This window comes from Nyctereutes procyonoides, unplaced genomic scaffold, assembly GCF_905146905.1.
Source record: "Nyctereutes procyonoides isolate TBG_1078 unplaced genomic scaffold, NYPRO_anot_genome, whole genome shotgun sequence".
NCBI classification, from domain to species: Eukaryota; Metazoa; Chordata; class Mammalia; order Carnivora; family Canidae; genus Nyctereutes; species Nyctereutes procyonoides.
In genome coordinates this window covers 49,449,635-49,473,635 of record NW_026575020.1, presented here as the reverse complement: position 1 = coordinate 49,473,635, position 24,001 = coordinate 49,449,635, and the positions used below count along the sequence as shown (strand labels likewise).

The 24,001-nt window shown below is 46.9% G+C and overlaps 2 protein-coding genes across 9 annotated transcripts in view; one reads left to right on the top strand and one right to left on the bottom strand.

The window, feature by feature from the left end:
• ARSG (arylsulfatase G) overlaps positions 1-24,001 on the bottom strand; it is a 108,296-nt gene that overhangs the window by 80,189 nt on the left and 4,106 nt on the right. Inside the window, exon 1 of one of the 3 annotated variants that reach the window (XM_055332829.1) lies at positions 2,806-2,883. The exons of the other annotated variants lie outside the window; for them this stretch is intronic. The gene's annotated coding sequence lies outside the window, so the exon portion shown is untranslated. Of the gene's footprint in view, positions 1-2,805; positions 2,884-24,001 lie in introns of those variants that run through there. 3 annotated transcript variants of the gene reach the window in all.
• On the top strand, positions 1,744-22,336 carry SLC16A6 (solute carrier family 16 member 6). Of its 6 annotated transcripts, none has more exons than XM_055332790.1 (7): positions 3,152-3,313; positions 8,697-9,350; positions 10,597-10,835; positions 13,609-13,752; positions 14,869-14,997; positions 18,424-19,239; positions 20,121-22,336. In XM_055332790.1, the coding sequence occupies exons 3-7, from the start codon at positions 10,604-10,606 to the stop codon at positions 20,369-20,371; spliced, it is 1,572 nt and encodes a 523-aa protein (XP_055188765.1). In that variant the 5' UTR covers positions 3,152-3,313; positions 8,697-9,350; positions 10,597-10,603; the 3' UTR covers positions 20,372-22,336. The 6 variants fall into 6 exon arrangements, with proteins under 6 accessions (XP_055188775.1, XP_055188741.1, XP_055188765.1 ...); XM_055332782.1 differs by having other exon boundaries at positions 8,697-9,679; XM_055332800.1 differs by lacking the exons at positions 3,152-3,313; positions 8,697-9,350 and adding an exon at positions 1,744-1,916.

The following is a 24,001-nucleotide window of genomic DNA, read 5'->3' as shown; positions in this document are numbered from 1 at the left end:
TCCCCAGAAGATGTTGAGGGACTTTTTAAGGGCATCATCACAGCCTTGCCCACTGTAAATGAAGCACCGGAGGGGCTCTGCTGCCACTGGGCTTATGGCAGACACAAGAGAAGATGGTAAAAGGGGAGCTGAACCCTAAACTTCAAATCCTGATTTTTCTGGTTCTGTCGTCCAGACTCCAAGGGTTCTTTTGTTCGCATTTAGAACTAAACAGAGTTAGTTTTGTTTGGGGGGGTTTTGATTAGCATGGTAATGCAGTGCTTTCCCTCTTTGCTTTCTTGGGAGGAGTGAAAAAAGCAGGGGTTTTCACGCTTGGTCTCACTAGGAAAGGGACCAAGGTGGAGCCAGCCTCTAACCAGGGCGAGCAAAAGTCACTGGCTTGTGGCTGGCAAGACCTGAGAGAGACTGGGTTTCCAACCTCCTCTCTGTTCCCCAAATGCAGGTGACAGATGTCATCTTTGGATGAGGCTCTGCAGCAAAAAGGACCAGGGTGTGTCTATAAATGTTGTGAAACCTTGGGTGAATCCCTCCGGTGCTCTGTGCCTCGACAACTCTCATCTGTAAAATGGGGATAGTGTCAACGGCAGAATGTTACCCCTGCAGAATGAGGTTAAAGTTAGATCACATGGGGACACCTGGGTGGCTCGGTGGCTGAGCATCTGCCTTTGGCTCAGGTCGTGATCCCAGAGCCCAAAGGGAGCCTGCTTCTCCCTCTGCCTCTCTTTGTGTGTCTCTCAGAAATAAATAAATAAATAAATAAATAAATAAATAAATAAATAAATAAATAAAATCTTAAAAAAATAAAAGACCACATGTATGTACGGTATTTAATACAGTGTTGGGAAAAAAGAAAACATGCAAAAAATCAATAAAAGGACTAATATTAAAATAATAGCAATTTAGTATTCGTATGATGATCATTGCAGTAATGCCTCCCCAGAGGACTGTGCTTTCACTCTGGTCATATACTCAGATGTGACTTTCTCAATTATTCATTCACACCTAGAGCTTTGGGCATGATTTGCCTAATGTTTTAAATCAAGAATCTGAAGCACCAGGAACTTCCCAGACTTGATTTGAATCGCTTAGTTATAAGTAATGGGCTACACCCATAGGTTCCCAATACCCAATACAGTAGATACTGTGCCATAAATATGACAATTCCATACTAAGAGCCGTGGCAGGTCCTAACGCACGGCAAGATCCTAAATGTCCAAGATTACACTTTGAGTCAGTCCGGTTTTAGCAATGCTGCCATTTCAGCGATTCGAGTCATTTTTTAAACATCATCACGTCTGGATTCTTTCAAGAACAACTCGGAAAAAAAAAAGGATCTTTTGCGGGGGTGGAGGGGTGTTGGAGTCAGCAATGGGTATGGTAAGCCATAAATAATAGCAACAATAAGGGCTAATGGGCACCTGGGACTCCCCGCATGCCAGTCACTTTGATCTGCACTTTACAGGCATCATAAAGCCTTCGATTCTGAGGATACCACCACTGACCCCATTTTATGGATTTGGACAGTGACGCTCCCAAGAAGTGAAGGTGTTCCCGCAAGGTTGCAAAGCTCATCAGCTGCCCCCTGGCTGTACGGTACTGGCCGCCAACAGGGGACTTCCCACGGAGACACCTGCTCCCCACCTAGCCCACGCCACAGCTTGTAAGAGCACAGAGCAACGTTTAAGGGAGAGAAATCAGGCAGCGACTGCAAAGGGATTTTTATCAAAACTCAAATCCCCGACTCCTCCCGGTGGCGACCCCGCGCGCGCGCTCCCAAAGTAGGCTCCCTGGAGTTTCTGACATCAGAACCACTTTCTGCAACCCCAATGGAGGCAGCAGCCCGCACCCCAGTCGGCGGGGACACGCGGAGAACAAGGCCCTTGCTTCCGAGCAGGTGTCCACTTGGCCCCGGGAAGGTGAGGTGGAGACCAGGAAGCCCGGTCTGCGCCCCCGCGGGCTCGGGGATGCCCGGGACACGACACACTGCTTTGTCCCCGTGACAAGATCGTAACCGGCTTCCCGGGCGTCGTCTGCTGAGTTCACAGTGACCTTGGGGTCGCGGATGTCGGGATGGGGGGGGCACGAAGGCGTCCGGGTCCCTCCGGCCGCGGGGCTCTCCGCGGACCGGGCGGCCGTGCACCTGTGCGCGCGTCGCCAGCCGCCGGGGAGGGAGGATGCGCGCGCCCCGAGCGCGGATGCTGACTCAGCCCGCGGCTCCCATCCCTGCCGCGCGGCGCGGATGCCGGTGCCGCCGCCGCCGCCGCCGCCGCAGACGCGGGGAAAGCAGGGCTCCCGGGGCAGCCGCGCCGCTGGCTGGCTGTCCGGGGCTCGCTGCGGCACTCCCTCCCCCGCACCCCCCACCGGGGAACCAGGCGCCGGTTGACGAAACGGGGGGAAGTGGGCGCAGGAGGAGGAACTCGGGGTTCGCGGCGCCGCGCGCGCAGCTCACACCCAAACTGGCAGGAACCTGTTCTGCCCGGGGCGGGCGCCGAGCTGCGCCCCGGCGCGCCCCCCCCTTCCTCCTCCCCATCGCCCAGTCCTGCCCCCGCGCGGGGGGCGCTGCGGGAAGGGAGGCGGCCCCGGGGCCCCGCGCGCGCCCGGCCGGGGGGGGGTGCTGGGGAGAGATGCAGCCGCCCCGAGCACGCCCGCGCTCCCCGCCCGCGGCGCAGCAGGGCGCCGGGGTCCCGCCGGGCAGGGCGCGCGTAAGGAAGGCCGCGCCCGCGGGGGGGGGGGGCGCGTGCCAGGGACCCCGGCGGCGGCGCGGGGGGCGGGGGCGGGGAAGGGCCCGGGCGGCGACGCCGTTACCTTCCGTGACCCCGAGCCCGGGCCCCGGGCGGACGCGCGCCTGGCGCGGCCCCGGTCCACGTGGGCCGGCGCGCGCGCGCCAGGCCGGCCCCCTCCTTGGCGGCGCTCGGCGCTCGCAGCACATGGTCGGCGGCGGCGCGCCCCCGAGGCCGGCGGAGACCGGCTGCAGCCGGTATAGGATAAGGGATAGGCAGCGACGCGGGGCCGGGGCGCGGGCAGCGGCGCGCAGGGCCCGGGCGCAGGCGGCGGGGTGGGGGGCGGGGGGAGGGTGTGGCCGGGGTGCCCGAGGCGCGGCCGCGGTGGGGGCGGGCCGGGGCCGGGGCCGGGCCGGGCGCTGCGGGCCGGGCGCCCGGTGCTCCGCCGCCGGGGCCCGTCTGCCGTAGGCTCGAGCCCACGCCCTAAGGGGTTAAACCTTTCTCATGTTCCCGAGCGGCTTATAAGGAGGGGGAGGCCAAGCCTCCGCCTTATTGGGAGCCTTTTGGGGTTTATTCTCTTCCCTTCTAACTTGGTGAGTTGGTTTTATTATTTTACATGTTTAAAAGTTTGATTGTGGGCTGTGGGGTTGTTTTTTTTTTTTTATATAAATCGGTACGGGGAGCTTTATTTTATTTATTTATGGGGGGGGGGAGCGGAGGTGGCGGGCGGGAGAGGCGGGAGGAGACCACTGCGCAGCCGAACATTTTGGAGAGGTTATGCTGAAAAAATATTCTGACAGTTGGGAATGCCCAGGGCCACCGGGAGGACGCGCCCTCGCCAGTGTGGGCAGCTGAGAGTGGGACGCCCCGTGGCCCCGGCGGTCGGGGGTCCCGGACCTCGCTGGAGGCGGGCTCCGGCCGCAGTGGCCGCTCGCTCCGGGCTGGGGGCTTCGGGTCCCCGGGCGAGCGAGCCGGGGGCGGGGGGGGGGGCGCCCGGATGAGCCCTGCGTGGATTTTCCGCATGAAGTTGCCTGCGCGTCACCAGAGCGAAATGTCAGAGGTACCTTCCAGGTTGGCGCGCGCGCAGGGCGGCCACTGAGGCAGCCGAGGGCGAGTGGGAATCCCTGGGTCCCCCCCTCGGCCCCCCCCCGTACCCCTCCGTCCCCCGCCCGCAGCCGGCACGCGCGCCCGGGGCAGCGCGCCTGACCCCGCAGGGCAGGGCGGGTCGCACACCTGGACCGCGGAGCTGTCAGCGCCTGACGCTGGTCCCGCTCAACTTCCAAGGCTCCCGGCGGGGGCTGCCAACCGCAGGAAAGCGCCCGGGTGGCCCAGCCGGGCCGAAGTGGCGGACGATGATTTTGCAGAGGAAATGGGTTCTTTCCTTCAAGGCATATATATTTTTTTTTCCTTTCCTTTTTTTTTTTTTATTAAGCCCCCACCCTCCCCCAGCAGACAGGTGACAGAAGTTTGTTTAGGTGGCACGGAGAATGTCACCCAACGCGGGGGGCGTTAGTGTTAGAAAAAAGCTCCCCGGAGGCAACCCGGGAAGAACATTATTACAAGTTGACCACCTGGAAGCTGGTTTTGTTTGCACAGTGAGACACTCCAGCTCCTTCTTGAAGGAGATGGTATCTACACCACCACCACCACCACCACCACCCCACCCCCCGGGGAAGGAGGTTTCTCGGTTATCTTACTGTTTTGCAAATCATAGGAAGATGAGTGTCTTGCCTACAAAAAGAAAAAAAAAAAAAAAACAACTACCAAGTGGGCTTATGCTGAAATTTCTAAGGGATGCATCTTCCCATGTCCCAAGCACCATTACGCGGCATTTTTGGGGTGGGCGATACATCCTGCCCCAGGGATAAAGAAATACCTCTTCTCCGAATTAAGGGAAGGGTGGCCAAGATAGAGAGTTCCAGTAGGTAAATAAACAATGCAGCCAAGTGGAAAAGCTCCTTCTGTCTTAATGAGTACCACTAACTGTGAGTTTTCCTTCTGTGGTTTCCAAAAATGGACTTTCCTCAGTGGAACTCCTGAGGAGGACACTTAAACTAGGGGTTCAGGTTTCAACATCGTGATCTTGTAAAATGGGTGAATCGGTTGTATCCAGTGATTCAGAGCTGCTGAAGGGGGACTTCAGGTTAGGTTTGGGACTTCGGTAGTAGAGAATTCAAATGAACTTCACCTAAATACAGACTGGCTTGGACAACTGGGGCTGGAAACAACTTGTCGAAAGCTGTTCTCTCCGGGCTATGCCTTTCACAAGAACAGAGACTGGCAGTGCGTTTGCCGAGAGGCTTGGCTTATCCCAGCACTCACCACCATTTCCATCCAAAGTCTGCATTTTGAACTTTGCTCTGAACGGAGCCTGGACTAACGCTCTGATGCTCTATGATAATCCAATAGCTTGCATTCTTGATACCCCCCAGATCACATCTTTTCCTCCAAAAATCGACTCCCGGAGAAATTCCTAGGTATAGCAGATTTCCACTCTCTGGCACGATCCTCATTTATTTAAGGGTAAGACAACCACATACTCACAGGAAATACTCCAAACTGCCCAGTGTATTTTGTCACTGTATTTCCTTTGGAAAGCCATGAGGGTAGAAGGCGGGTTGGCTGCCAGGAACCCCACCCCTGTCCCCACCCCACCGCTGTCATAGAATTTTACAGTTGGGAGAGACCCTCAAGTACTCTGTGTCTAATCCCTACCTTACAGATGATGAAATTTAGGGATTAAGTGATTTTCCCAAGATTGTGCAGCCAGTTAATAGTAAACAGACATTCAACAAAGAAAGCCCGAGGGGGGTTTGCAAGACAACCAACCCATGGGCTTTGTCTCAATGGGCTCAAGAGTTAAGAAGGATGAAAAGTCTAACTCTGAGCAGGTCAAGCTAAAAGCTGTGCTAAAACTGGAGATTCCTAGGGCAGGCAGAGATCGGAGATCATGAGCAAAACTCTTTTTACCTGCTGACAGCACAAAATCAAGGAGCAAAGTGATTCGGCCACTCAGCATGATTCACCAGTGAGACCCCCACGTAGGAAACCAATTTCCCTTTCCGTACATAAGCTAAGTTCACATCACCGTAAAAACGAAACAGACCGTATTTCATATTCTGGAACCCGTAGAGGCTTCAAAGTCACTGAGTTCAAAATTCAGGCCTTTGTTTCTAGCTTTGTGGAGGTGGACTTTTTAAAAGCCAGTTGGCCTGCAGAATGAATAGACATAAGAAAAAGGAGAAGAGTCCAGGGAGGGAATTCCATTCTGCAAGCAGAGACTTCCTTACTTGCTTTTTAGAAGGATAGGGCAGGGCCCTGCTTCTGCAGCACCCCGGGACCTCTACTTTGTATAAGGAGCTTTTATTGAGCACATACTATGTGCCAAATGCCCCACTGGGCACTGGGTCTAGAAAGAGCTGCCGACTGCCCTTTAAGGTGCCTGCCCTATACGTGATCCTACGTGCAAAACACAGATGTCATCCAGAATGTTTTAGAAACCAAGCTATTCTATGATTATTCTATATTGTGGTCTTGTCTTCAAAGCTGAATATAATAGGATGTGCGATGCTTTAAGGTGATAGAGGCATAACGTTTGGAAGAGGAGTGGGTTTGGGCGTGTCATCGTCCCTTTATGATGTTCCCAGTAATGATCATACGAAAGCTGCTGTCATCCAAAAACCTAACCACGTAGGTGAACATTCTACTTGGATCTTGCTTTAGGAGAGTAGCACAGACGTAAAGCAAAATTTAAAAAAAAAAAGAAAGAAAGAAAGAAAGAAAGAAAGAAAGAAAGAAAGAAAGAAAGAAAGAAAGAAAGAAAAGGAAAACACCCAGAGGGAGCTCGCTCAGAAAGTACCCAGAGAGCAGTCAAATCTGCCATCTAACCACCTGCTGGAGATCAGATCTAAGCAGGGTCCAACTACTTATCACTCACATTTGCAAGAACCATCTAGCATTTGCACTTTCCTGCTTGTGCTCGGGTTCCCTGGGCTACCCAGGTTTGGCCTACTGAATAAGAAAGTATGAACCGCTAACTTAGAATGAGACCTTAAAAGATCCTCCGGGCCAACCTCATTTGACTTAACAAGGATCCCAGGCCCAGAGGGTGCAGTTGACTTGCTCAAAGTCACAGAGTACGGTGGTGATAACAGTTTATAGAACTCTTTACACACAGAGGGCAAGAGAGTTTTTGTCTCTGAAAGGCATTCCTCACTACCTCTACCAGAGCCTTCAACATGCTGTCCCGTAGACTGAGAGGGCAGGGCCCCGGGAGGCAGGAGATCTGATTCTGGACCACTTAGGTAGAGTGCCTTCTCTTGGGTTTAGTTACCCCCCCCCCTTCAAAAAGCATGTAAGATTTTTCGATGAGATGGACAAATGAGCTCCAAATCCCCTTTCCACGTTAACATCTGATCATTGTAACACCACTCCCGGCTACTGGTTGATGGGAACTCCGCCTGATTCACACGTCCAAACCGCAAATCATGACAGGCAAAGAAAGGATGAGACAGGGACCCATCACCAGAACCTTCTAACGATAGGGTAATCCCCTCTTCATACAAAAATTGCAATCCTGTCCTAAATGCAGTCCTATGAAAGAAAAGGTTCTGTCTCTTGATCCCATAGTGGTTTTAGGCTAGGGAGATATTTCAGTCTGTCTCTTTGGGACCTTGATCAATTTTATCCCGATGTGTTCTTATTAAGGTTGGGCCTGAGCCCCAAAGTCATATGGGCACCCTTCTGGGTTAGAACAGTTGTGCCAATAGGTCGTTGGGCTTGGTTGCCACTTAGTCTAACTGCTTGTCAAACCTGCTGAGCTCTGGAAGGTCATGGCAGATGGTTTTACTCTGCGTTTCAGGCTTAGGATTCCTGTCATTACCATCCACAAAGATTTAAGTCCATAGAGCAGACCACCACTCTGTGTCTCACCGTAGTAACCCTGGGGGCCTGGCATAGGGCCTGGCCCCTCATAGATACTTCGCTGAAAAACTCAACACAGACTGTGTGCAGGGTCCGGAAGAAGGAAGGGAGAAGAAGGTACAGAGAAAGGCCCTAGGATTTGTTTTCCTTGAGCTTATAATTTAATTGAGCAAGTAAGATAAACACAAGTAAACCATACCCCATAACTAAGGGATACCTGTCACAGGAAGGGAGCCCCGTAGGTTAAGTGGGTCAGGAAGCATTATGGAGGGACGCCTGGGTGGCTCAGCAGTTGAGTGTCTGCCTTTGGCTCAGGATGTGATCCCGGGATCGGGGATCGAGTCCTACATCAGGCCCCCTGCATGGAGCCTGCTTCTCCCTCTGCCTGTGTTGCTGCCTCTCTCTCTCTCTCTCTCTCTCTCTCTCTCTCTCTTTCAGTCTCATGAATAAATTAATAAAATCTTAAAAAAAAAAGGAAGCATTATGGAAGCAGGAAGATTTGATGGAGGAGGGCCTGACAGGTGCCAACCCCTTGGAGGGGTGGGGGAGGGTGTGGCCCCAGACAAGGTGGTTAGAGACCGGAGGGCAAGGAGGAGTCCATTTGGATCATGGCCTGAGTCAAGTCTTAGAACTGGAAGCCAGAAGGCTACAAGGATAGGGTGGGGTCCCACGACGAAGGCATTGAAAGCCAGGCTAATCCCAGGGTTTTACGTATCCTTCAGAAAGAGGAAAGCCACTGAAAAGGACTGAGCAGAAAAATGTCATAACAGTGCAGCATTTCAAAGAGATTAATCGTACCGGATGCATGGAGCCAGTTAGGCTAGTAAAGGAGTCTAGGGCTCCCCAAGGAAAAGCCCAAACTAATAGCCTGGTAGGGGAATGAACTGAAAGGGGTGAAGCTAAGGACCTAATAAGCTTTGGGCTCACACCACTTTCCCCTCCCCTCCCCCCATACCTCTCCCTAGGGATAAACACGCAATACTAGATAGACCCTATTACTGGGAAGTACTTTCATTTTTATTTTATTTTACTTTTTTATTTTATGTCTTCTAGATCTCAAGCCAGGCACTGTTTCACTCCTCTGCCCCAGCAGCCCTCCTCCTGGGAGTGAATTTTGAAAGCCTAATGAAGGAAGGGTGTTGTGAAAACCTCATTGGAGGGAGCGCTCCCGCCTTCCACCTTAAATCAGCTGCTTTCCATGTTGGGGAATACTGATGGCAAAACTGTTCTGTTGATGCTCAGCCTACATCTCGAGGCATTTTGCTGGCCTTCCCCCCCCCCACCCCCTTTGCAAGTGCTCTCAGGACAGACACACTGACGCACATCAAAATGCAGAGGTCTTTGCTGCAGAGAACATAAGCTTTTTTAAGCATCTTATGCCCTATTTCATTCAATCAAATATTTAACAGTTAAGGACAGAAAGTGAGTGCACTGTCCTTTTAGAGACCCAGCTACCGTGGGAACGGCGCGCCATCGATAGGATGAACGCTACTAAGTTGGGTCAGATTTGCTGCTTTTTAAGATTTATGGAGTAAACTCAAAATATTAGATCCTAATCCCCAAACTTGGCAAGTCTACTGGAGAGATGAGGTGGTGTCCTCTTATTTGCCCTGCGTTATCAGTGAAACCTGCCTCAGTACTTGAACACGACAAGTTACGGCCAGGAAAAGACACCCACACATCCTGAAAATTCACATGTATACAACTGTATGGTTGGAGAGAATTTTTTTTTACCCCATTTTATTTATTTGAGAGAGAGAGAGAGCATGGGGTGGGAGGAGAGGCAGATGGAGAGGGAGAAGCATGCCCACAGGGCTCGATCCCAGGACCCTGGGGATCATGACCTGAGCCAAAGGGAGACACTTAACCGACTGAGCCACCCAGGCACCTGGTTGGAGAGAATTCTTAAATTCAAGTGTTCCAAGACCATGGACTCATGTATTATTTTAGATATTAGTGGGAAGATTCAAGTTCACCCATCCTCCCTCTGGTGTTAAATACAGCATTTCGCCTTACTAGTGGTGTTACAGGCACAGGTCTGTTTGTTCTGATGTTTGTTGCAAGTTCAAATGGGAAAGTATATTGAGGTCAGGGCTAACTTGGTTACGCTAACTGGCTGCCGGGGCCCTGCACGTCTGAAGTGCTTTATTTGGTCAATGTATTCAAGGGTATTTGTCAGTTGCTAACACAGCAAACGGTGGTCAACTGCGAGGAACTTACTCCTGCTAAACAAATTCCCAGAAGACAAGAGTTCTCACATTTATATGTATATATGTATTTAACATATACATATTATATATATTATTTACAGCTACATTCTGTTCACGTAGGTACATCCACATGAGACACCAGATCCTAATCAGAATATTGCTGACTGAGCGGGAAATGTGATCAATGATCTTGAATGGCCAGTAGCATCAAGTAGAGATGCATAGCGTGTCTGAAGGCACACTTCTCCCACAGAAGGTGCTAGATGGAATGTCAATGTCCGCCTCTTAGCCTCCCAGTGTCTAGGCTTCATTTCTGATCAACCCTCCTCATGATCAGCTCAGGTTTCCTTTACCTGGCTTGTCTTCAAGTTCAAGATCAACATCAATACTTGGGTCTGGTGGCCATTCAGTGTCCTTCAGCGTGTTTCCACCTATGCCATTCTGATTCCTTTTGTGTTTTCCCATTTATTGTCACAGCTAAGAAGTCTTACTTCCAAATTCTTTGGGGGGGGCTCCATATACAACACAGATCTCCAGAACCAAAGAATTTGGAAGTAACACTTCCCAGCTGTGACAAATAGGTTATCGCTAGCCAAAGACTTTATAATAACTGCACATTATTTAAATATTGATCAGCCTAAGAGATGTGGTCAGTAGTTCTTGTTATGTTTGCTAAAGAGTAGCAAAACCATCACCCCTTGGGGTATTGCTGGTCTGAATTTTTTTTTCACTTTTTATTTCAGATTAAGAATGACCCAAAAGACATCACAGCTTTGTTCCAGAGCCAATGTTTATACTCAAGTGCCTGATGGAGGATGGGGCTGGGTGGTAGCTGTGTCTTTTTTCTTCGTTGAAGTCTTTACCTACGGCATCATCAAGTCATTTGGCGTCTTCTTTAATGACTTAATGGACAGTTTTGATGAATCTAATAGCAGGATTTCGTGGGTCATATCAATATGTGTATTTGTCTTGACATTTACAGGTCAGTACCTCTTTCTGTTTAAACAACATGTAAGCATGTGCCACTTTCCCTTGGCTTAACTACACAATGGTACCCTTCATGTTTGCGATGCATTTCCTTAATATGACTCTTTCTAGCGTCAAATATGTAATATGGTTTTCAGGGGTTGACAAGAGACAAGAGGTACCAAAGGAAAAGGCTTTATCTGCCATCCTTGATGTGTACACACATGCATTAAACACCTACTGTTTGCACACTCTTAGGACACAATAGATGACTCTGAGGCCAGCCTGTAGAGTCACTTTCTGAAGAAGCAAGCGCAAAAGCACTTGATGTTCTAGGACCTGGTCTCATAAACGCATTTGGCAAACAGGCTAGGAACTTGTAAATGTAGATCCATGTAGAACAAGGGGATGTGGAAACAGGATATAATGTAAGGTTACACATCTCAACCAGGAGGGACACTCTGAATTCCAGACTCCTGCTTCCCTCAAGGGTTTTATTGGCTAACCAGGTGCAGGACCCCCACATCCAGCAGCATCGGAGAAAGTGGGATTTGAGTACAACTTTCAACATGCTGATTCTCACTGGGTCCCAAATGGGCCTGATTCTCACAACGGCCCATCCGTCTGCCAGGGGGCACACCAAGGGCTTCCAGAAAACACAGCTACTGAACTCACCACGGAAACTTGACCTTACATTTCACTGACTTTACCCTAATAGCCTCCCAATGGAACTTCTGCCTCTAAAACTTGCTTTCAACTATAGTTTTCAGCCATATACTGTCTTACAGAGGCAGCTCCCCTGTTCTTTCCTACCGAGCACCAAACTTCTCTTACTACTCCCGGCACTCTCTCCTGCAAGCTTCACAGAAGAGTTCCTAGTCCCAGTTTAACTGAGTATTAAGATACTTAATGGTTTAATTGTGCAAAGTTTACTTTCTTGGAGAGATAATTACTTTTTTAAAAGATTTTACTTATTTATTCATGAGAGACACGCAGAGACAGAGAGTCAGAGACACAGGCAGAGGGAGAAGCAGGCTCCATGCAGGGAGCCCGACGTGGGACTCATCCTGGGTCTCCAGGATCGCACCCTGGGCTGAAGGCGGCGCTAAACTGCTGAGCCACCCGGGCTGCCCTTGGAGAGATAATTAGAACGAAAAGTTTACCTTTGATAATCTAAATAAAAAGAAACTGCCAAAGCTTCGCTTTGAGCTCTTTTATAACCAAAAACAACAATACAGTCAACAAGAAATTTCCAGTTAAAAAAAAAGAGAAAAAAAAGAAATTTCCAGTTAATACTATTATAACACCAGAAGGCAGTTCTCTTAAATGCTATTATTATAATAATTAATGCTTGGAGCCAACATACTACCTAAAACTGATGAGAGTGGTTTCATTATGAGCAATATTCAACATTGGCTTATAGTCTACTAACGAAAGAGTCATATATGCACCAAAGCCAACAAAATTTAGTCCTTTTTTTTCCCTCCTCTATTGAGTATGTTCTATGTTGCTCTTTTACTCAGTTCTCAAGGGTTTCCTCATCTCAGTATATTCAAGTCAGTATCAGGGTCAGCCTGAATAACATATCACTAGGAAACTAATTTGTCAGATTTACATGGTCTGCAGGATATGGAATATAGAAGCTAAAGGGATGATTATTCATCAGCCACTCTGAATTATCCTTCGGCTCTCCTCCTTTTGGAGTGTTCAACAGAGAATTCACTGTACTTTCATAAGATTTTCAGAAAAGTCAAATGTAACTGAGCTAGAAAAGAGCCTAAAGGGGATCCCTGGGTGGCTCAGCAGTTTAGCGCCTGCCTTCAGCCCAGGGCGTGATCCTGGAGTCCTGAGATCGAGTCCCGCATCGGGCTCCCTGCATGGAGCCTGCTTCTCCCTCTGCCTGTGTCTCTGCCTCTCTCTCTCTCTCTCTCTCTCTCTCTCTCTCATGAATAAATAAATAAAATCTTAAAAGAAAAGAGCCTAAATGGAGCTTTTTTAAAAAAAAAATAAAGAATCCAAAGCAGTGACTATAGAAAAAGTAAATGGTCCAAGCCATCATGAGAAAACCCATTTTTATGACAGTAACATACATTAAATGCATATCTAACTTTATAGGTGCTCATGGTGAATTTATATTGCTTTCATCTAAAAATATTGCTATAAGTTTCATACTGTTATTCTGGCTTTCTCTGTAAGAAGCCCAAAGAACATACTATCCAGTTGAACAAATAGAACCATTGTGTAAAATGCATTATATACTGCACATCAACTCTCCATGTGCAAGACTTAAAAAAAGGAATCTTTTTTTTTAAGATGTTATTTATTTGAGAGAAAGAGAGCACAGACGAGAGAGCATGGGTGGGGGGCAGGCAGAGGAAGAGGGAGAAGCAGACTTCCAGCTGAGCAGGGATCCCCACATGGAGCTCAGGGGCTCTACCCCAGGACCCTGGGGCATAACCTGAGCCAAAGGCAGATGCTTAACCGACTGAGCCACACAGGTGCCCCAAAAAGAGAAACTTTAAGCTAACGCTTATGTCTTTGGAGTTAAAATATCACATTATGGAGGTGCCTGGGTGGCTTGGTCGATAGAGCATCTGATTCTTGATTTCGGCTCAGGTCTTGATCTTGGGGTGAGATCGAGCCCTGCATCAGGCTCCATGATCAGTGTGGAGCCTGCTTGAGATTCTCTCTCCCTCTCCCCTCATCCTTCCTCCTGCTTGCTCTCTTTCTAAAAAATAAAATCTTAAAAAAATAAAACTAAAATGTCACATTATGGTCCGTCACTGCAGCTCCCCTGTCTGCTGTCCTGAGCACTCGTTTCGGACACCGTCTGGTGGTGGTGGCTGGGGGCCTGCTTGTCAGCACGGGAATGGTGATGGCCTCCTTCTCCCGGGAGCTGTACCACATGTACATCTCAATTGGCATCATATCCGGTAAGTGTTGCTCCTGGGCTCGAAAAGTTCTCCAAATACTCAATCTGAAGAACAAGGAAGGGGTATGGGGCATGAGGGGGTCCAACCCAAAAAGTACTTCTGTCTCCCTTTCTCTTTTTTCCCTTTGAAATTATTAGTGTCCCAGATGGATGGTTCTGAACTGGGCTGGATGGACTCCCAAGGGACTCAGGGCCTGAGATTTTTTGATGGGTTTTTAAAAAAATATTGACCAACAAGAAAGATAACTTCTCTTTTGCATGAGCCTGTAGCCAAAAGACATCATTTTCACAAAGTAAGATGTGAGTTTCTTTAGCAGGTATTCCCGCAGTGGGAGTCCGGGGCTTCTGGGCTGTCGGGGAGAGGGCAGCGAGCGCACTGGGTGTCATCCCAGGGGTCTGAGATACCTTTTTCCCTTTAAAGGAAGTCCACTCATTACTTACAGATGATACGTGTATTTAGTGAAGATTTGTGCACTTTTGATGCACTTATCAAAGGTCATTTATTTCCAAACTCTTATAGAAAAACTATATTCAACAGTAGTCTATCTATTGTGAATTATATAAATTTTGATGCAGAAAAATAGGGGGAAAAAGCAGAAAGCAGTTATACTCCTAGCATCCCCAAAACAGTGGTTACAGCTTCTCTAGACCTCTAATGAAACCTATTTTTATTCTATTATTTTTTACTACAGCACCTTTTTCCAGAATGAAATTCTTGGCTCCCAGAACTTATGATTTAAAAAATAAACACCCCTCCCCTACCGAATAGTTTATAATGGCAGCTTCTATTTCCCCTTTTGCCCAGGAATTATTTAGGAAACGCATTGTTTGGATTTCTAAGAGATTAGATTGTCTGGTTGTTAACTTTTTCAGTATTATTTTCAAATTGTCATGCACTGACTTGTTGGCACATAAATCTTTTGGGAAACCAAAAAATGTCTTTTTGATATGGTACTTAGTATAAAAATACTAAGTAATCCCTAAAAGTACACACATAATACATACGTTGAATTAAATATTAAAACAAAAATAAACACAAAAATCCCAGATCTTTGAATGCACCCTTCTGGTATCAGTCAGTATGTGGTTCTTACTGCTTTTTCCGGCTTCCTTTCAGGTTTGGGATACTGCTTTAGCTTCCTACCAACTGTCACCATTTTATCTCAGTACTTTGACAAAAGGCGCTCCATGGTCACTGCCGTTGCTTCCACGGGAGAATGTTTTGCGATGTTTGCTTTCGCCCCAGGTAGGCGACTACAGTAGTCCACGTGCGACTGTGGGCTGGGGGATGCCACTCGGCCGTTCCTGCCAACAGTGGGCTGATGGGTGACTTTAACTGCATCCATACGGAAAGGTTATTTGCCTTCTCTCCTTCAGCACATTTTTAGGATCTGTCCTCACTAATCTCATTTTAGGATTTCAGACACTGTAATACTAATCCAAGTTGACATAAATAGGAAGGTGCAAGATGCGTATTCAGTGGGAAGGCTTGAAACATCCTTTCCAAAATAAATAATTTAATGATTTGAGATTATTCACACTATTATTTCTCTCCTTCATTAAAAGTGCCATATTCAACATGGATTTAAAATATGCTAATAAAGTTATTAGTTTTATTTTCTGTCTGTGGGTAATCTCACAGCAAAACAATTTTTTTTTTTTTTAGAGAGAGAAAGCATGAGCAGTTGAGCTTGTGTTCATGCACCAGGGGGAAGGGGCAGAGGGAGAGGAAGTATCTCAAGCAGATGCCACACCCAGCCAGACACAGGGCTCGATCTCATGACCCTGAGATCATGACCTGAGCCAAAATCGAGACAGACACTTAACCGACTGAGCTACCCAGGCGCCCTCACAGCAAAATGTTTACCCCTGGTTTCTTTGCTACCTCAACATTAGTAGGTGAATTATAAGTAGTCTAACAAGTAGTAGGCCGATAACCTTGGAGACCCAGATTCATTTCTTACTCTGCTGTTTTTAGTTTTTTTTTTTTTTTTTTTTGGTGGCCAGCAAAGCAAGGTTTGAGTGATAGCAAAGTGACAGTACAAAGCTCCCAAGGCAGGAGGGGACCCAAGAGAGTTGCCACCAGAGTTTCTAAGTCTGGGGGTTTCTATGGGCTCACTGGCAGACTGTTTTAATCTAATCAACCCTCCCTGCGCCTGTTATCAAATCAGGTTTTTGTCATCCATCTATCCCGTGGGAAAGGGTGGAGGGCTCTCCTTCTAGGGTGGTGCGAAATCCTTTAAAGGTGGTTTCCTCTTAGGGCAGGGAGGTGGTGGGGGGGTGGAGCTTGTCTCTGCTTGCCTGCGGTCCAGCCATCCCTCATCATTCCCTGCCCTGAAGAGGTAACCCCAAATGCTGTTAGGGAAGCAGGACGATGACCAATCGTGACTACTTCCTGCTGGCCAGGGGCAAAGGATGAGGCAGCAGTCAGGGTTCCTCTCGTCCCGGCCTAGCAAAGGGTCCCCAGTAGAAGTCTGGTTTGACCACCATGTGAGGCCCCATCTGAACCACCATTTGGAGTTTGCTGACCTTTATTCTGGGAGATAGAAAGCAGGTTAGGGCATTTAGGAGGTGATGCACAAAGTGCAGTGCAAGATGGAGCCTAGCCAGGGGTCCTTCGAGAGATAGAGGATATTTCGGTGCATTCCATGTACCGTGAGAAGGCAGGTGAAAGGAATGTAGTAAGGATTGATCCAATACGGGGAAGAAGACTGATCTATGTCTTGTCTCTTCAAGACTAGTTTGAGATCCTCCCTGGGTTCACAGAGGGATTTTGGTTCCTTGTTGTTAGGCCCCAGTGGGGACCAGGGTTTGACTCTGGAATGGTGGATCCAGGCCCCCTGGGCCACAGTTGGAATGGCTAACATCACTGTACGCAGGCCTTCCCAGAGCGCTCCAGCAAGCACTAGGTCTCCAGGGTGAAATGCGACTGGTTGGTTATTTTGGGGCTGGGCGTTGGGAAGCTCCTTGCAAGAGGGATGAAACAATTTATCAAATCAAAGACTTCCTTGTGTATCAGCAGGTCATAAGATCTCGAAGGGTACTCTGCGGTTTCTGGAAGAATGTGCCAGTGGATTACATTTTGTTCAAAGGAGATAGTGCAGAAGTATTTAGGGGGGACATGTCATGATGTCTGAAGCTTTTCACATAGTTGAGCAAAATGAATGTGTGTGTGCATATAAACATACAGACAGAGACAGGAAATGTTAACTGTAGAATTTAGGCGAAGAGCAGGAGGGCAGGCACATCGGTGTCATTCTTTCTACTTTAGTGTCCACTTGAACTTTTTCAAAATAAAATGTGGAGAGGAGAATCAGTGGTCTGTGAATGCCCTGAGGGTGGAAAGCATATCTCAGTCGGCTTTCTTTCTAACACGGGGCACATCCCCGGGACCTGGTAGGCACTCAAGAAATGTAAAATGGGGAAAGAAAAATTGCACCCACTTTTGCCAGAGGAGCATAAGGCTTTTCAAAATACCCCAGCCTAGGGAGTGCTTGGCTGGCTCAGTCTTAGAGCCAGCAACTCTTGATCTCTGGGTAGTGAGTTCAAGCCCCATCTTGGATGTGGAGCCTACTTAAAAAATAAATACATAAATACATAAATACCAAAAAAAAATACCCAAGCCTAAAATACTTTGCAATTTGAAGTTTTCCACATTAATGGGAGGGATAGGAGGTAGGAAAACAGGCTTAAAGTGAGTGGATCTCCCCTCCAAGGAGTGTGGGGCTGCCTTGCTAAGCCTATCTCCTGGATAACCAGCTTACCTGGCTAACCAGGTACGTCTTCATACCTGTGTGCTGTCAAAGAATTGGAATATAATAAAATTCTACCGAATATCACTTAACCTTTCTGGGACGATTACAAAGATACTTGCAGGTCTCGCAGGGCCAGCATCGTTCAGTTCTCCTGCAGGGCTCTCCCTGTGGCCATTCCCCCAGCCTCACATTCCAGTGTCCGGCCTGCCCTGGTCTGCAGCCGAGGCCCCAGCTTAACTGGCGGGAAGGGCAGGACTCCGGCAGCTAAGGAGAGTCTGCCGAGCAGAACTGTGTCATCATTTCATTCTGGGATAATCATGAGCTTTTTGGAGTCTTCCTTTATCTTTTTACTTAACCCCTTCCTGCTGTGGATCGAATGGGAGAGTGTACAATGATCTTGAGCTCAGACGTGGGAATTTCTGTTTTTAAAAGGCCAGACAGTAAATACATTAGGCTCTCATGGACTAGAGGTAGCTGTCAGAACCCCTCAAACTTGCGGTCACAGCACCAAAGGAGCTTTATTACCCTTTATTCCAGGGGAGCTTTATTACCCAAGCCAGGCAGAGGATTGGATTTGGCCTGCAGGCCGCTGTTCGGCAAACCTGGAAGTAGGTCACCAACTTAGTTCATTTCTTAGGCCTCTACCTGGCAAAATGCACCCTCCAAACCTCAGCCGACAGGGTTTGCTTTATGTAGGATGATCCCTGTGCACATTTTCTCCTTTACTGGTTCATAAGAGCATCAAAACCGAGGACGGAGGATGCAGCACAGGTGGACTGCGGTCACGCTGCTGGGTAAATTCTTAGGACAGTTATTACTACATCTGAATCCTGATTTCTGCTGGGTATTTTCTCCTGGGCCTTGAGTCTGTTTCTGACCTTAGATTTTATTTCCTCTCCGCTCCCGCCCTCCTGAAGCAATCACGGCTCTGAAAGACCACATTGGCTGGAGATACAGTCTCCTCTTCGTGGGCCTGCTGCAGCTGAACATCATCGTCTGCGGCGCGCTGCTGAGGCCGATCATCATCCGAGGACCAGGGTCCCCGAAAGCAACCGTGCACGAACATCGGAGAGAAGTGCAATATATGCTCGAAAATGAGAAAACACGCACCTCAATCGATTCCATTGACTCAGGAGTAGAACTAACTACCTCACCGAAGAATGTGCCTAGCCAAGCCAACGTAGAACTGGAGCCGAAGGCCGACATGCAGCAGATCCAGGTGAAGACCAGCTCCAAGCCAAGTGATAAGAAAGCCCCCTTACTGGACTTCTCAATCTTGAAAGACAAGAGTTTCATTTGTTATGCATTATTTGGTCTTTTTGCAACACTGGGGTTCTTTGCACCTTCCTTGTACATCATTCCCTTGGGCATCAGCCTGGGCATTGAGCAGGAGCGCGCCGCTTTCTTGCTATCCGCAATGGCAATCGCTGAAGTTTTTGGGCGGATCGGAGCTGGCTGTGTCCTCAACAGAGAGCCCATCCGCAAGATCTACATCGAGCTCATCTGCGTCATCTCGTTGATGGTGTCTCTGTTTGCCTTTACTTTCGCGACCGAATTCTGGGGTCTGATGTCATGTAGCATCTTTTTTGGTTTCATGGTTGGGACCGTCGGGGGGACCCATATACCACTGCTGGCCGAGGACGATGTCGTGGGAATCGAGAAGATGTCTTCTGCTGCAGGAGTGTATGTCTTCATCCAGAGTATAGCGGGACTGGCCGGACCACCCCTTGCAGGTAATCTGAACACACAAAATCCCAACCCTTGTCTACAGGCACCTTATCAGTGGTGCTCACTTCTCGTTACGGTCTTAAGAAAAACACTGCTTTTTATCGTCCCATAGAATTTCAGAGCTGGCAGGATTAGCTGAGCCAACTCTCTTGATTTTATATATGAGGAAATTGAAGGTCAGCCGACCACCATACGGTAAATTAGTGACCAAGTCGGGATTAGAACCTACGCCTGCAGTTCAGGCCGCCCCGAGCTTCTGCTACCACCTTGCCTTGGATGTGCCAGAGGGGACCCCATCCATGTAGAACTGCATTAGCCTCCGACTTTTGGAAACAGCAGCACGGAGGGACTTTTTTGTTAAGTCATCTTCCCTTCTAAGAAGGGAACAAGGGAACTAAACCAGAGCGCGCTCCCCAAATACTTAATTGATTACCACACGACATTTCTTGTAGGAAGGATTGGGTGCGCTCCATACGTTAGCCCTGAATTAGGTCCTCAAAAGTTATTATGATAGAAGTTGTATCTCATTGGATAAGATCCCTGAAGTGAACCCAAGGGAAAATAATAGAGCTCTTCCTTCTCTTGGAAATAGTTCCTGTTCAGAGAAGCAGGCTTAATCTAACTGTCTCAAGTTTTATTCTCTACGAGCACAGATTAGCCCATGAAGAACATGCTAGCAACACAGCTGTCTCGGCCCTTATGTTTGTCCTGGCTTATCTCTCCTCCCCAGCCTAGAAGTGATTCATGCCTTCAACACTCTTGTTTCTTTAGAAGAACCAGATAAGAACAGAGAAGGCTAAGCCCCTGAGAAGCCTCTGAGCCTGGGGGGAGCCTGGGGTAGCGAGGGTTTGTGCCCGTGTTGCTAACAGATATGAATTTCTCTCAGGTCTGCTGGTGGACCAGAGTAAGATTTACAGCCGAGCCTTCTACTCCTGTGCAGCTGGCATGTGTGTGGCTGCCGTGTGCCTCGCGCTTGTGAGACCTTGTAAGAAGGGACTGTGCCAGCCTCATCCTGCAGGGGAAGCACAGGTGGAGAATCCTCGTGGAAAAGCTTTACAAGACATACCTGAAGACTTTCTAGAAATGGACCTTGGGAAAAATGAGCATAAAGTTCAAGTGAAACTGGAGCCAGTATGACACGCTTTCAATTAAGGACGGCCACCCTGTTGGCTGGAAGGTGGGCGGACGGGGGGCAAGGGAGGTACAGGGGCTATCCACTCTACCCACACTTCAATCTACATTTTAAAGGGAATGTACATGTGAGCACTACCAACATCCTTTTTTTTTTCTTTTTTAAGTTTTTCTTTTTTGCTTGTTTCTTAAGCCAAAACAAAAACAACCCAGCATTCTTCTGTACCTAAATCTGGTTGTATTCAGTAGCAACACAGAGATACAAAGAAGGACCCTGTGGTTCACATTCCGATTTTAAAATAGTGACGTGAATTGGTGAAGTGGTTTTAAGAGCTCTCACGTGTGATAAACAACTATCTTACAAAATGACAGCCAGCCCAGATCATTGAAATGAAATTGGCCACTCCAGACAAACAAACAAACAAACAAACAAACAAAAAACTTAAGTCACTTTTAAAATTTCTCATTTTCAGAAATAGGAACAAATTGTTTAAAACCCCTTGGAAAACACTGAGGTCTCCATTCACCAACTGTGGCCTCTCAGTGTGTCAGATATTCCGTGGGAATGAAGTACAGTCCAAGACCAAACATTTGGCTAATAAACAGAAATTTTTTAAAAAGATACATAACTTGAACTTCATAAATGTGAAGATTACCACTTCTTTTTATGGCCAGTCATTACCAGAAGTATTTCAACACAGAATATAGAGAATGACATTCGAAAATGTGTTTCCTATTGCTTTTAATTATTCAGAAATATGTGACTGTAGTGTCTTTAATTTAAACCACTATTTATTATTAAGTTATTCTAGGATGATTAATCAAAAGAAATAAAATCCAAGACCTAAGCATCATTTTTACCTCCTTTTTGCAATCCTTTAAATGCCTCAAAGAATACTTCTTATCTTGTAAAGCTACTCTCATCAGAGGGCCAGGTTGTAATGATTCTTCAATTTGATTAAAAGCCACATGTGCTATTTGAAGGGGAAAAAAGTAATCGCCTTAGCTTTTTAAAAATATTTTGTTTTATCACCTAAGAATACTTGAGGATCTCCTTTGATCGGAATTATATTTCATTGAATTGTTGAAGCATTTCTGACTTTCTTTTTTTTAACAGCTAATTGTTGAAGCATTTCTGTATTTCACATGGGGTAGCAGAGACATGTATTTTACCATCCTAAGTTATAAGTTGCGATTTACATCTTACATAAACCTCGACTGCTCTAAGTTGCCAGAGTTATCAGGTAGCTTAGTCGCTGTTGGGGTTTTTTGTTTGTTTGTTTTTGGAGTTACACTACATGTATAGTATTTCTCATGTTATCATTTTTCTGTAAAGAGAGCAAGTGTGGGCTACTTATATGTACTGAATCTCATTCTACAGGTGATGGTCGCTCGCTGCTCCATCTTTTATTCATCTTTACTGTTAATTTATGACAACTCAGGGGGAAAAAATATAACAAGCCTAGTTTGGTTACAGGTACACACAAGCTTGAATATTTCTCTGCACTGAAATGAAAGTGGCATAGTTCATCACCACCTGCTACATTTTGTATAGCATTTATCAGCCATAGAAATAGGACAATCTGTAAAACTTTGGGGGTTGGGGGAGAAAATGACAAAGTGTCCGTCGAAAACAGACACACCTAACACAAGGTGGATGTAGCAAATCTCTGTCACTGCTTGAGAAGGACTTTGAGCTTGTGGCAGTTTTGCAGACTTACATGACTTCAGCACTTTACAACATTTTTTACTATGAATGTTCAATACAATTTAATATTTATAACTGATTTCTGAGCAATCTGCTCAAGGTCCATTCTGTTAACTGCATGAAAAAAAAATGTATGCCAATTTGAGTATGTCGATAATCAGGTTTTAAATGTTTGGAAGAAAATTAAAACAGGATTGCTGATTTGTTCTGTATTTGTGACATTCTGGTACTTCTAGATTTGCAATAAATGTATGGCTTTTTTATTTAGAGACTGATTAGTTTTTTTTATAGACTCATCGGCGTTCATTGTTTGATCCAACTAAAGTCATAAACACCCAAGGAAGATGCACTTCAGATAAATAATTTCTTTTCACTTCTCTGCAAAATCTTTTAATTCTACTAGAGACACATAAACATGTCCAAGAAGTGTTTGCAGAGCTTGATTATTTTTTTAATGAAAAATATATGAATGAAACGATATCATGGTCACCAGAGAGTAATAGCTAAGCCTATCAACAGTACTACATCGTTGAGACTATCTATATCCAGTTACAGACTAAAAGCTATTCTGACCTCTAAGTAAATAGCATACTCTCCATGGCAAGGGTCAGCAAACTTTTTCTGCAAAGGTCCAGACTGTAAATATTTATGGCCCTCTGGGCCATGTGGGTTTTGCCACAACTACTCAGCCCCACAGCAATAGTATGAAAGCAGCCAAAGAGAATACGTATATTAATGAGCATGGTTGCTTCAGTAAAAATTTATTGATGGATACTGAAATTTTAATTTCATCATGGAATATTATTTTGGTGTTTTTTTTTTCCCAACCACATAAAAGTGTCAAAAGCCCCTATTAGTTTATGGAAAGAAAGGAAAGAAAAACAGGCAGTGGGCTGGATTTGGCCTGCGGACTGTGGTTTCTGAGCCCTGCTCCGTGCCTCGGTGACCCTGGAAGGGTCAGTGCCACTGGTGGCACCCCTCTGAAAAGGAACGTCCTGCCCAATATAGGAAGGGATCCCTGTGGTCAAAGTGGCTTTTAGATCAGAGGTGCCAAAGACAGGAAAGATCAAACAGCTGATGGCACATTAATTACAAGTTTTCATTTCCTGGGATTAAAGAGATTCTGGTTTAACCTTGCTGACTTAATAATGTTTCATCTAAATGAACACTACTTCCCTCCCCAAAAGTAAAATTATTCCAGTGGCAAAACTGAGTTATGATCATGTGCTCTTTTTAAGACAAATGCACCCTTGATGGATATAATGTTTCCAAGCCTTTTAACAAAGTTACTGGTTTTGTCCTCCCATAATGCATAATGTAGCTTTTGTACATGGCTTTGCCTTTCCTGCAGCTTAATACCTGGTGATAAAATAGAAAATAGATCTTATGTCAGGGTTCCCATGGCCCACTTACCCATTCAAGTCACCTAGAGGTATTTATTGCATTCAGATTTTCGTACTCTTTCTCAAAAATATTCTCAGTGGTTGAGCATCTGCCTTCAGCTCAGAGTGTGATCCTGGGGTCCTGGGATCGAGTCCCACATCGGGATCCCTATGGGGAGCCTGCTTCTCCTTCTGCCTGTGTCTCCGCCTCTCTCTCTGTGTCTCTCATGAATAAATAAAATCTTTTTTTTTTTAAGGAAGAAAGAAAGAATCACCAATGCTTATTTTAAAAGCTCCCAAGTACCAGGCTTGCTGGCAGTTCAGATACTGTTGCCTTTAAACTTTTATATGGTTATGAGCTTTACTGGAAACGACCAATTTAAAGACAATTCGGGCGTGTTTTGTGCTAAAAGGTCAATCCTATAGGTACGCGTAGCACTGAAAAAAAAGAGAAACTGAACTTGTTTTCAGATTTTTCTTTGATACAGATGTTAATCAAAGGAGGGCGGCAATCGCCAACAGGTGGGCCAGCCGCTGGATAAGCAA

Bases quoted from the DNA above. Each gene is read 5' to 3' on its own strand.
- SLC16A6 (XM_055332766.1), top strand. From the start codon at position 2,928: ATGGTCGGCGGCGGCGCGCCCCCGAGGCCGGCGGAGACCGGCTGCAGC. The intron at 13,753-14,868 runs GTAAGTGTTGCT...GCTTCCTTTCAG, and splicing joins CTCAATTGGCATCATATCCG to GTTTGGGATACTGCTTTAGC. The intron at 19,240-20,120 runs GTAATCTGAACA...AATTTCTCTCAG, and splicing joins GGCCGGACCACCCCTTGCAG to GTCTGCTGGTGGACCAGAGT.